The sequence below is a fragment of the Oncorhynchus kisutch genome, linkage group LG14 (assembly GCF_002021735.2).
Source record: "Oncorhynchus kisutch isolate 150728-3 linkage group LG14, Okis_V2, whole genome shotgun sequence".
In the NCBI taxonomy this organism is placed as follows: domain Eukaryota; kingdom Metazoa; phylum Chordata; class Actinopteri; order Salmoniformes; family Salmonidae; genus Oncorhynchus; species Oncorhynchus kisutch.
Genome location: NC_034187.2, coordinates 43075719 through 43088947, shown reverse-complemented (window position 1 = coordinate 43088947; position 13229 = coordinate 43075719). Strand labels below are relative to the sequence as shown.

The following is a 13229-nucleotide window of genomic DNA, read 5'->3' as shown; positions in this document are numbered from 1 at the left end:
CTCTTGCAACCTTTCGGTTACTAGTCCAACGCTCTAACCACTAGGCTACCCTGCCGCCCTCTCCCATAACCTTTTGACTTTATAGTGTTCCCAGAAAGCATGGATTGAGTCATTCTTAGTTTTACACTTAAGACATGACTCTGCTGTTGTTCTGTATAATTTGTTTATTTTGCCTCTTGTATAACACATTCAAAGTGATGTTTATTTGGATCGGTGAGGGAGAAATAACTTGTATTATTGGTCACCACCTGGATTATGGATGTCGCCATGACATTCCAATTAGCAAGCACAACGTCATGCCGGTGTAAATGACCAGTGCAATGGGGTTGTATCAAAGTGCATCCCACAGGGTAGCAGTCGCTTCACCAGGCATTTAATTCATATGTCGCTGGTGGCAGTGCTTAATTTATAAATCGTGAGATGCCGGAACAAACAGTGACCACAAGAGGGGGGTGACCTGGGGTGTGATATTATGGAGTTAATTTGGGAAAATGTTTGCCGTTGTAATGACTGAATTTTCGGGATTTTTTCTTAGCCAAACGTGATGAACAAAACGGAGCGATTTCTCCTACACAAATAATATTTGGGGAAAAACTGAACATTTGCTATCTAACTGAGTCTCCTCATTGAAAACATCCGAAGTTCTTCAAAGGTAAATGATTTTATTTGAATGCTTTTCTTGTTTTTGTGAAAATGTTGCCTGCTGAATGCTAGGCTTAATGCTATGCTAGCTATCAATACTCTTACACAAATGCTTGTGTAGCTATGAAAATCTGAGATGACAGTGTTGTTAACAAAAGGATCAGGCTTGTGAGCCAATATATTTATTTAATTTCATTTGCGATTTTCATGAATAGTTAGCTTGAGCTTGAGGCTATAATTACGCTCCCGGATACGGGATTGCTCAGGTTAAGCAGAGCGGTAGTTCCACTCTTGTCAGCAACTTACTTTGCCTATGCCTGCTGTTTATTGTATTTTAGTTTGTATTGCCATTTTTTTAAATTTGAATGTGAGTTTCTCACAATTCAGCATGCGGACGACATTTGTACAATATTCAGTAAAAAAAAAAGAAATAAAAATTCTCCTTATTCTACCATCTTCTCTAACAGTCTGCCCCCAGAACTAAGTCGTGCATCTGGGGCAACAGGTTGCCTAGTAATTAGAGAGTTGGGCCAGTAACCGAAAGGTTGCTAGATCGAATCCCCGTGCTGACATGGTAAGTCTGTCATTCTGCCCTTTAACAAGGCAGTTAATCCACTGTTCCTAGGCCGTCACAGTAAAAAAGAATTTGTTCTTAACTGACTAGCCTAGTTAAAAAATTATTATAAAATGAAATCTGCCACAACTAGACAATATTCATGTTCTGGGTTTCCAAGACAAATCTTCAAAAAGTAAAAGCGCCAACAGAGTTGAGAAGGGCAGGTTGAAAAGGTCAACATACCTCTTTGGTGTCTGTGCCCTTTTTCCTCTTCTCGGATCCTAAAGCTGCTTTGACCGGCGCTTGGTGACCGGGAAGACCAGGGACAATAACTTTGCTCTTGGCGTTAACTACTGGGGTTTTCACCTGAAAGACAAGAGCATGTATATTGAACAAAAATAAACAGGGCAACACTCAACAATTTAAGATTTTACTGACTTACAATTCATTTAAGGAAATAGGTCAATTTGAAATAAATGTATTAAGCACTTATCTATGGATTTCACATGACTGGGTATATTTGTCATACCTTCTAAAAAGAAAAGTTAAGTTTATTTAGCTAGGTTGTGGATTAGAAAATCAGTCAGAATCTATTGTGATCATTTGTCAAGGGAATCCCTGTGCATTCAAATTGCAATTGGTAAAATGCAATTGTGTTCGTTGCCTGTAGCTTAACCCTACCGCAATAATGGGGCACTCAGCAAACTGCTCGCCCACACGACGCCATACACGTGGTCCGCGGTGGTGAAGCCGGTTCGACATACTGTCAAATTCTCTAACAAGATGTTGGAGGCGGCTCATGGTAGAGAAATTAACAATAAATTCTCTGGAAAGAGGTCTGGTGGATATTCCTGCAGTCAGCATGCCAATTGCACGCTCCCTCAAAACTTCAGACTTCTGTGGCATTGTGAAAAAACTGCACATTTTAACCTCGTGACTAGGGGGCAGTATTTTCATTTTGGTAAAATAACGTTCCCAAAGTAAACGGGATATTTTGTCAGGACAAGATGCTAGAATATGCATATAATTTGACAGCTTAGGATAGAAAACACTAAAGTTTCCAAAACTGTAAAAATATTGTCTGTGAGTATAACAGAACTGATATTGCAGGCGAAAGCCTGAGAAAAATCCAATCCGGAAGTGCCTCATGTTTTGAAAGCTCTGCGTTCCAATGCGTCCCTATTGAGCAGTTAATGGGCTATCAACGAGATTACTTTTTCTACGTATTCCCCAAGGTGTCTACAGCATTGTGACGTAGTTTTTCGCCTTTATGCTGAAGAATACCCGTAAGCGGCTACATTGTGTAAGTGGTCACCTGATGGCTCTCAGAGTGATTCTCACGTAAAATACAGAGGTGCCCATTTTTCCAATCGGTCCTACTGAAAAACCAATTGTCCCGGTGGATATATTATCGAATAGATGTGAAAAACACCTTGAGGGTTGATTATAAACAACGTTTGCCGTGTTTCTGTCGATATTAAGGAGCTAATTTGGAATATTTTGAGGCGAAATTTGCGGTCGATTTCTCAGCCAAACGTGAAGAACAAACGGAGCTATTTCGCCTACAAAAACAATCTTTTTGGAAAAAAGGAACATTGGCTATCTAACTGCGAGTCTCGTGAGTGAAAACATCCGAAGCTCAAAGGTAAACAATTTAATTTGATTGCTTTTCTGATTTGTGACCAAGTTACCTGCTGCTAGCTGGACATAATGCTATGCTAGGCTATCGATAAACTTACACAAATGCTTGTCTTGCTTTGGCTGTAAAGCATATTTTGAACATCTGAGATGACAGGGTGATTAACAAAAGGCTAAGCTGTCTCTCAATATATTTCAAGCACAAGATGCACTTGTGTAATGATCATACAGTTTAGTTGGATTATCGTGAAACAAACACTTTCCATGTTGCATTTATACCAGAAACGAGCCCATGTCATTTAGACCAGACTAAAAGGCTGAAATGGCATCAACAGGGCATTACTACCTTGGAAACAGTAGTTTCCATGGCGATGGTGAGGGTGGTGTGGACATTGCGGGTTAGGCAGACGTGTCTCTCTGCTGTGTTCACATCCTATATGGGGGACAAGGGAAGGAACAAAATGTCAGTAACTGTATAAACATGTGGGTTTAAAAATAAAAAAAATCTATATACAGTACATTCGGAAGGTATTCAGACACCTACTTTTTCCACAGTTCAATTATAGCCTTATTCCAAAAGGGATAATATTGTTTTTTTACTCAAATCAACACAATAGCCCATAATGAGAGTGAACAGGTTTAGATTATTATTAAATGTTTTAAACAGAAATCACATTTACATTAGTATTCAGACCCTTTACTCAGTACTTTGAAGCAGCTTTGGCTACGATTACAGCCTCGAGTCCTCTTGGGTATGATGCTACAAGCTTGGCACATCTGTATTTGGGGAGTTTCTTCCATTCTTGTCTGCAGATCCTCTCAAGCTGTCAGGTTGGATGGGGAGAGCTGCTGCACAGCTATTTTCAGGACTCTCCAGAGATGTTCGATCGGGTTCAAGCACCAGTTCTGGCTGGGCCACTCAAGGACACTTCTGGAGCAAGTTCTCATCAAGGATCTATGTACTTTCCTCGATTCTGACAAGTCTTCCAGTATCTGCCACTGAAAAACAACCCTGCCACCACCATGCTTCACCGTAGGGATGATGCCAGATTTCCTCCAGATGTGACGCTTGGCATTCAGGACAAAAAGTTCAATCTGTTTCTCATGGTCTGACTGTCTTTAGATACCCTTTGGCAAACTCCAAGTGGGCTGTCATGTGGCTTTTACTGACGAGTGGCTTCCATCTGGCCACGCTACCATAAAGGCCTGATGGGTGGAGTGCTGCAGAGATGGGTGTCCATCTGGAAGATTCTCCCATCTCCACAGAGGAACTCTGGAACTGTGACCATTGGGTTCTTGGTCTTCCCCGATTGCTCAGTTTGGCTGGGCGGCCAGCTCCAGGAAGGGTCTTGGTGGTTCCAATCTTCTTCCATTTAAGAATGGAGGCCACTGTGTTCTTGTGGAACTTCAATGCTGCAGAAATTTTTTGGTACCCCTTCCCCAAATCTGTGCCTCCACACAATCCTGTCTCGGAGCTCTACGACAATTCCTTCGACATGGCTTGGTGTTTGCTCTAAAATGCACTGTCAACTGTGGCACCTTCTATAGACAGCTGTGTGCCTTTCCAAATCATGTCCAATCAATTGAATTTACCATAGGTGGAATCCAATCCAGTTGTGGAAACATCTTAAGGATGATAAATGGAATCAGGATGCATCGGAGCACAATTTCGAGTCTCATAGTAGAGGGTATGAATACTTATGTAAATAAGGTATATTTTTTGTATTTAAAATGTGTGTAGATTGAGATTTTTTGTATCCATTTTAGAATAAGGTTGAAATGTAACAAAATGTGAAGTGTCAAGGTACCTAAATACTTCCCGAATGCACCGAACAATAAAAATGTAGTATTTTATCTTCTGTGCTAAAAAATAATTTCTTGACTGGGTGAGGCACAGGACAGCATGTGCCATTAGCAAGGGAGCATGGTGTCTGACTGATTTACTGTCAGAATAACACAGGTAACATGTTTTCTGAACAGTCCATCATTGTGGTCGCAATTCATCTACGTCCATATTTCCTCTTGCATTCATTTTTCCCCCCGAATGTTCACATTTTCTAACTGGGTAGAAAGTAAAGTGTTCTGCTGAAACCAACGCAAAAACCAAAGTGAGACCAGGTCAAAGTGAGACCTGTACATTGACGAGCCACGGCTCAAACGACATTCAAGTCAGGAATATTGCTCGCCTAGTATCATCAGCCTAGACTTAATAAATAAAGAAGACAATCCTTTATTAGCTACCTGCACTACAACCTTGAGCTGTAAACGTCTACTTGACGGGTTACAGTTGAGTGTTGGAGAAAACACTATTCAATTGAACTGTGCACCACTCACCAATCTCTCCATGACGGGCTGCAGGTAGCTGCCATAGGCAAGCAGGAGGCTGCGTGTGTCTGCAGTGAGGGCCGCGGCCAACAGAGGAACGGGCACGGGGATGTCCTCAAGCCCAGACATCTGGACTGTACAGGAGGGGGACAGCGGCTTCTTACAAGGCCTACATAAAAGTAAAGGCGGAGAAGGGCATTTAAATAAACAGGGTCTTGTAAGTAGGGCACACCGTAACAAACTGGTGGGCAACAGAAAAACAAAATGGTTTCTTATTGGACAGGTTCCCCTTTCCTTCAATTTCATGCCTACTGAACACGACCTAGGTATCGGAAGTGTACCAGTGTTTTCCTACTAGCCAGCTATACAGTCAATTACAGAAATCGTGTTCAACTGGGTACCTTTTCCACGTAAATTAAGCAGGCTACTTTGCAATTCGCTAGTCAGAGAAGTCTGCCGAGCCCTCTCCAGCTAGAATGAACCTGCTGCCTCAGTTTGTATGATGGCAATTTGCATATACTCCAGAATGTTATGAAGAGTGATCAGATGAATAGCAATTAATTGCAAAGTCCCTCATTTCCATGCAAAGGAACTGAATCCCCCAAAACATTTCCACTGCATTTCAGCCCTGCCACAAAAGCACCAGCTGACATTATGTCAGTGATTCTCTCGTTAACACAGGCGTGAGTGTTGACGAGGACAAGGCTGGAGATCACTCTGTCATGCTGATTGAGTTTGAAGAACAGACTGGAAGCTTCAAAGGGAGGGTGGTGCTTGGAAACATTGTTCTTCCTCTGTCAATCATGGTCACTGGCAAGGAAACTCATCCGGAAAAAAGCTACCATCAGTCCTGTGTCATGCCAACAGTAAAGCACCCTGAGACCATTCATGTGTAGGGTTGCTTCTCAGCCAAGGGGGTGGGCTCACTCACAATTTTGCCTGAGAACACAGCCATGAATAAAGAATGGTACCAACACATCCTCCGAGTGCAACTTTTTCCAAACATCCAGGAACAGTTTGGTGACGAACGATGCCTTTTCCAGCATGATGGAGCACCTTGCCATAAGCCAAAAGTGATAACTAATTGGCTCGGGGAACAAAACATCAATATTTTGGGTCCATGGCCAGGAAACTCCCCAGACCTTAATCCCATTGAGAACTTGTGGTCAATCCTCAAGAGGCGGGTGGACAAAATCTAACAAATAACTACACAATGCGCAACGATAGCATGGCTATATAAATGAGGTGCCCGTGGGCCTCCAGAGTGGCGCAGTGGTCTAAGAAACTGCATCGAGGTGCTAGCTGTGCCACACTTTTTGCTAATTTATTACAAATGTAAATATTTACTTATGTAAATAAGTTATCAGCACCTTTGCTATGAGATTCAAAATTGAGCTCAGGTGCATTCCTGTTTCCATTGATCATCCTTGAGATGCTTCTACAACTTGGAGTCCACCTGTGGTAAATTCAATTGATTGGACATGATTTGGAAAGGCACACACCTGTCTATATAAAGGTCCCACAGTTGACAGTGCAAGTCAGAGCAAAAACTAAGCCATGAGGTCGAAGGAATTGTCCGTAGAGCTCCGAGACACGATTGTGTTGTGCCACAGATCTAGGGAAGAGTATCAAAACATTCCTTCAGCTTTGATGGTACCTAACAACACAGTCGCCATTATTAAATTGGAAGAACTTTGGAACCACCAAGACTTCTTAGAGCTGGCAACTCGGCCAAACTGAGCAATCATGGGAAAAGGGCCTTGGTGAGGGAGGTGACCAAGAACCCAATGGTCACATTGACAGAGTTCCTCTGGAGATGGGAGAACATTCCAGGACGACAACCATCTCTGCAGAACTCCACCAATCAGGCCTTTATGGTCGTGGCGAGACAGAAGCTACTCTTCAGTAAAAGGCACGAAAGGACTGATCAAGAAACAAGATCCTCTGGTCTGATGAAATCAAGATTGAACTCTTTGGCCTGAATATCAAGCTTCACGTCTGGAGGAAAACTGGCACCACCCCTACAGTGAAGCATGGTGGTTGCAGCATCAAGCTGTGGGGATGTTTCTCAGTGGCAGGGACTGGATAGACTGGTCAGAATTGACTGAAAGTGGCCCAGCCAGAGCCCGGACATGAACCCGATCGACAATCTCTGGAGAGACCTGAAAATAGCTGTGCAGCAACACTCCCCATCCAACCTGACAGAGCATGAGGATCTGCAGAGAAGAATGGGAGAAACTCCCTCAAATACAGGTGTGCCAAGCTTGTAGCGTCCTACCAAAAAAAGACTTGAGGCTATAATCTCTGCCAAAGTATTTGCTTTGCCATTATGGGGTGTGGCATAGTCAAAAAGAGGGTGCAAAAAGGGTCACTGCAGTCCTCATAGCCATTTAGCAGCCTTATGGCTTGGGGGTAGAAGCTGTTCAGAGCTTTTTGGTCCCAGACTTCGTGCTCCGGTAGCATTTGCCATATGGGTGGCTGGACTCTTCCTGACACCGCATGGTATAGAGGTCCTGGATGTACTGAGCCGTACACTACTCTGTAGAGCCTTGTGGTCGAATGCCGAGGAGTTGCTATGCCAAACGGGGATGCAGCCAGCCAAGATGCTCTCAATGGTGCAGCTGTAGAAGATCCGAGGGCACATGACAAAATGTTCAGCCTGAGGGGGAAGAGGTGTTGTCATTCCAACCATGTTGGTGTGTTTGGACCATGATAGGGCCTTAGACGTGGACGCCGAGGAACTTGAAGCTCTCGACCTGCTCCACTACAGCCCTGTCGAAGTGAATGGGGGTGGGTTCGACCCTCAGTTTCCTGTATTCCATTATAACCATATTTTGTCTTGTTCATATTGAGGGAGAGGTTGTAGTCCTGTCACAACACTGCCAGGTCTCTAACCTTCCTATAAGCAGTTTCATCGTTGTTCAGGCCAACCACCACCGTGTTATTGGCAAACATGGTGTTGGGAGTCGTGCACAGCCACTCAGTCGTAGTAGGTGAACGGAGTGCAGGAGGAGATTACGCATGCACCCGAGGGGCCTCATCCCTCCCTTTACAATTGGATCCTGTACTTCCTGATGGGCTGCCGCCAGGTGTTGAGGGTGGGTAACACATCCGCCACACTGCCCCTCAATACCTAGTGGCAGCCCATCAGGAAGTACAGGATCCAATTGTAGAGGGAGGGATTCAGTACCATGCACCTTAGTGATGAGCTTGGAGGGCACATTGGAGTTGAATGCTGAGCTGTAGTCAATGATGAGCATTCAGTTTTCCTTTTGTCCAGGTGGGAAAGGGCAGCGTGGAGTGCAATAGAGATTGCATCTGTAGATCTGTTTGAGCGGTATACTAATTGAAGTGGGTCCAGGGTTTCTAGGATGATGGTGTGAGCCATGACAAGCCTTGAGGCATTTCATGGCTACAGATGTGAGTGCACGGTGCAATAGGTTACCTTGGCAAAAGTACTGTCTTTCTTGGGCACAGACACTACTATGGTGGTCTGCTTAAAACATGCTGGTATTAGACACGGACAGGGAGAGGTTGAAAATGTCAGTGAAGCCACTTGCTAGCGCATTTGCAAAGTAAGTGTCCTGGTAATCCGTCTGGCCCTGCAGCCTTGTGAATGTTAACCTGTTTAAAAAGGTCTTACTCACATCCGCTAAGTAGAGCATGATCTCCGTCGTCCGGAACAGCTGGTGCTCTCACGTATGGTTCAGTGTTGCTTGCTTCAAAGCTAGCATAGAAGGCATTTAGTTAATCTTTTAGGCTCGAGTTACTGGACAGCTCTCGCCTGGATTTCCCTTTGTCATCACTGATAGTTTGTAAGCCTTGCCACATCCGACGAGGGTCGGAGCCGGTGTAGTTGGATTCGATCTTAGTCCTGTATTGATGCTTTGCCGGTTCAGGAATCAGGAAGATAGCATTATTGTCAGATTTGATAAACAGAGGGCAAGGCAAAGCTTTGTGTAGAGTAAAGGTGATCTTGAGTTGTTTTGCCTCTTGTTGAACAGGTGACATGCTGGTAGAAATGAGCCCAAACTGATTTTAGTATACCTACATAAAATCACTGGCCACTAGGAGGGCTGAGGAAAATATGTTCAGCGGGACCTTTAAGGGACAGGCCGTTACCGTCATAATATGGGCACACGCTTGTGTGATAAAAAAAAAAATCTCAGATTGCAACTGTCTGCTGCTGAGACGACATTGCAAGCTCAAACATTGAAAAGCAACCTAGCATGTGAACAGAACTATGTAACTGGCCAGGAAACAAGATAATGTCACACTAATAGTCTTTGTCAATTCAACCAAATACACCATGTGAGATTTGGACATTTTCTGTTTAACCACCTGCCAACGTGGCTGGAAATATACATTCTTAGCCTCCAATTACAAAACCTACCCACATTTGTAGGGTGTTCATTTCAAACCCTGGTTGCTAGTTGAAAATACCAATCTAGCAATAGAATGTACCAAAGGCCACCAAAATCAAGCTTGTTCGGCAAACATTTTGGGAATCTGGCTGGCTACTTTTTCTATTTGTCTGGCTACTCCATGCATTTGTGGAAAACACTGGTTTACCATGTAATAATGTGTACCAGCACTATAATTAGAGTAAATAAAATGTCAGCTGTCAGTACTATATAACAATCTAACTACTACACCAATTACGCTGTCTAACTACGATGTAACAATTTTATGGTCACTTGATGCCAAAGGATTTTCTTTACCCTACTATGAACATCACTCCTTTCCTGAAATTGGCAATTGTCATACCACTATAAGTGGTGGTGTGCCCATAGCAGGAACCAGCCTTTCCCTCTTTGAACGTTCTTTCTTTCCCTGCCAGATAATGTATAAGACTCAGTGCCATTAAAGTACTCCGCCTTGCCCAGTGACAGGGGAAAGGTGTGTTGGTATTGACTGCTAAATGGCTGTAAATTAATATGAGGATATGATCCTTGTTGTGCTAGAGGAATAAGAAGAGTCCGCCTTGCACAGTGACAGGAAGGGACAAGGTTTTAGAGACTAACCCGTTCAGAAAGTGCTCAAAGAGATGAAGTTGCCCATCCTTACACACAACCGCCAGCCTCACCGCCTAGGAGAAGGAGAAATAGCATTAGGCATGTGTCAGATGTCCAGTCCCAAATCACCCACCACAACCTTGCCTTAGACCCCAAACGCACACCCACAGTTTCTAAGGAATGTCTTGAACAAAGGTAGGCACTTATCAGTGAATCAATTTCGGTCAACAGCCCCTTTATTATTTTACAGAGGATACGCTCCATCCCCTCAGATCTCAATCTCACGGCCATTAGGTCAGGGCACAGTGTGGTAAGAAGGGAGTAGACGATGACGATTGAGAGAGCAGGGTGGAGAGTGAGCGAGTGATATAGATTAACTTCCACAGCCAGTGCTCCTGGGTCCTTCACTGGGGGACGTTTGGTAAACTGAAACTTGTTAGGTAAAACGGATCCCTACCCTACCTCCAGTGAGGCAAGGTCGACTCACCTCTTCCTTGCTGTTGGAAGTGAAGAGGTCAATGTGCTGGGGGTCGTCCGTCAGGGTGAAGGACACCACCGAGTTCTTGTCATTGCTATCCTTCTGGACTTGCCTGAGGGGTGGATAGACAGACATGAAGATGAAGCACACACACACCAGCCCAAAGACGAGCCATTTGGCTTTGCTTTTTTCAATTGTAAACTTAACCTTGAGTTCTTGGCAGCAAGTGACCAATACAAATCAACTGAAGACAAAAACATTTGTTAATTAGGGATGTAAAAATTAACGTTAATAACAATAGGGAAGAAAATATTCACCTTTTTAATTGGTACCTTTATGGGGTGCACTCAAATTCGCAACGGTTTAATAAAAATATCAAATGTCATTGCCTATCCTTGCAGGGGTCGCATTGCTCAAACAGAAAAGGAAAGAAACGCAGATCTAAAAAGTATTTTAGTGTAAATTCTGCTCGGCTTCACTCAGGGTTTGCTCCAAATGATGAATGTAAAAGGTCTAATTCCGTGCTTCAGTTGCACTTCTCCACTTGGAAAAAATATTTGCTCTCGTCATTGGATCACGAGATTCTGCTCCAGTACTTTCCAAAATGCAAGATTAACTTCAAGCAAAACATAAGGAAATGTAGCTGGCCCCATTCCTTCTACTATAAACTGTAGAAATATGGCCATGTATCATTTTGGCAAAAAATCAATTGCCTTTTCATTGTACGCCTATTTATGTGCGGTTGCTATCCAAATAGTGTTGCACTTTAGTTGTCATCTGATGAAGTACTTTCTGTCAAATGTGTAGCACTAATGTATTCTGTGTGAATAAAATCTAGTGACATGCCCCTAAACACTATTGAAGCAAAAAATAACATGACGATTGTTTTTTAGGTCTGCTTTTTGAAAGCTAAATGTGACAGCTGACTTATATGTAGCAATTTCACAGATTTACATTTTAGACAAAGCCTCATTAAAAGTAGGCTTATTTCTCCAATTAATACTACCGCAACTAATCGAATACTAACGTCCGTTTGGATAACCATGCCCATCCCTAGGCTGTAGTAGCATTGTGGCTAGGCTATAGATGTCTAAAGCATGGGGTTGGCAATATGCATGTGTTGAGGCTACCCTAAGGAGCTAATCAAAAACACATTTCAGAATTTGGGTTTCAATATCAATACTAGCTTAGTACTGACACAATACGATAAAGATAACACTACGAAAAATTTCATAGTAATATATACTGCACTTAATGTACAGAACATTATGAAAACCTGCTCTTTCAATGACAGACTGACCAGGTTAATCCAGATGCAAGACACCATACTTGTCACTTGTTAAATACACTTCAAAAATCAGTGTAGATTAAGGGGAGGAGACAGGTTAAAGGATTTTAAAGCCTTGAGACAATTTCAGATATGGATTGTGTATGTGTGCCATTCAGAGGGTGAACGGGCAAGACAAAAGTTAAGCACCTTTGAACGGTTGTAGGTGCCAGGCACACCGGGTTGATTTAAGACCTGCAACACTGCTGGGTTTGTCACCCAACCGTTTCTCGTGTGTATCAAGAATAGTCCACCCCCCAAAGGACATCCCGCCAACTTGACAACTGTGGGAAGCATTGGATTCAACATGGGCCACCGTCCCACTTGACACCTTGTAGAGTCCATGCCCCAACAAATTGAGGGCAAAGGTGGGGTGAACTCAATATTAGGAAGGTGTTCTTAATTTTTTGTACACGCAGTGTATCAAATATATGGGCAACTGGCCATCTGGAGAGCTAGGCCGCTGTCTAAGAGTCTAAGGCAATGCATCTCAGTGATAGAGGCGTCACTACAGACACCCTGGTTTGAATCCAGGCTGTATTACAACCAGCCATGATTGGGCGCCCCATAGGGCGGCACTATTAGCCCATCGTCGTCCAGGTTTGGCCCGTGTAGCCCATCTTTGTAAAAAAATTTTTTTTTATGTGATTACATTTTATCAATTTGAAAACATTTCTAAAAACATGTTTTGGTTTGTCATTATAAGGTAAGTGTGTGTAGATTGATGAGGGGGAAGACGATGTAATTGTTTTTAGAATAAGGCTTTAACGTAACAAAATGTGGAAAAAGTTGAAAGGTCTGAATACTTCCGAATGCACTGAAAAGGCTACTAGATTCACCGTAAATACCGTGCACGGCTCAGTTCCGCTAGCGCTTCATCTCAAATATATATTCTTTAGTGGTATCATTGTCTCTATACTCAAAGCTGACTAACTTCATTGGGATTGGGGCAGCATTTTCACTTTTGGATGAAAAGCGTGCTCAGAGTAAATGGCCTGCTCCTCAGTCCCAGATGCTAATATATGCATATTATAAGTAGTATTGGATAGAAAACACTCTGAAGTTTCTAAAACTGTTTGAATGATGTCTGTGAGTATAACAGAACTCGTATGGCAGGCAAAAACCCGGCTTGAAGATACAGTGGGAGATTGGTCATCCTACGGCTTCCACTAGATGGCAACAGTCTTTAGAATGTTGTTTCAGGCTTCTACTGTGAAGGGGGGCTGAATGAGAGGGGAATGAGTCAGA

The 13229-nt window shown here is 43.2% G+C and overlaps 1 protein-coding gene across 1 annotated transcript in view; it reads right to left on the bottom strand.

Moving 5' to 3' along the window:
• LOC109878139 (WD repeat-containing protein 43) overlaps positions 1 to 13229 on the bottom strand; it is a 49014-nt gene that overhangs the window by 23133 nt on the left and 12652 nt on the right. Inside the window, exons 6-10 of the mRNA XM_020470356.2 lie at positions 10664 to 10766; positions 10186 to 10250; positions 5171 to 5330; positions 3183 to 3269; positions 1442 to 1564 (exon numbers count right to left, since the gene is read on the bottom strand). Of these exons, the coding sequence (XP_020325945.1) occupies positions 1442 to 1564; positions 3183 to 3269; positions 5171 to 5330; positions 10186 to 10250; positions 10664 to 10766 (538 nt within the window). The remainder of the gene's footprint in view (positions 1 to 1441; positions 1565 to 3182; positions 3270 to 5170; positions 5331 to 10185; positions 10251 to 10663; positions 10767 to 13229) is intronic.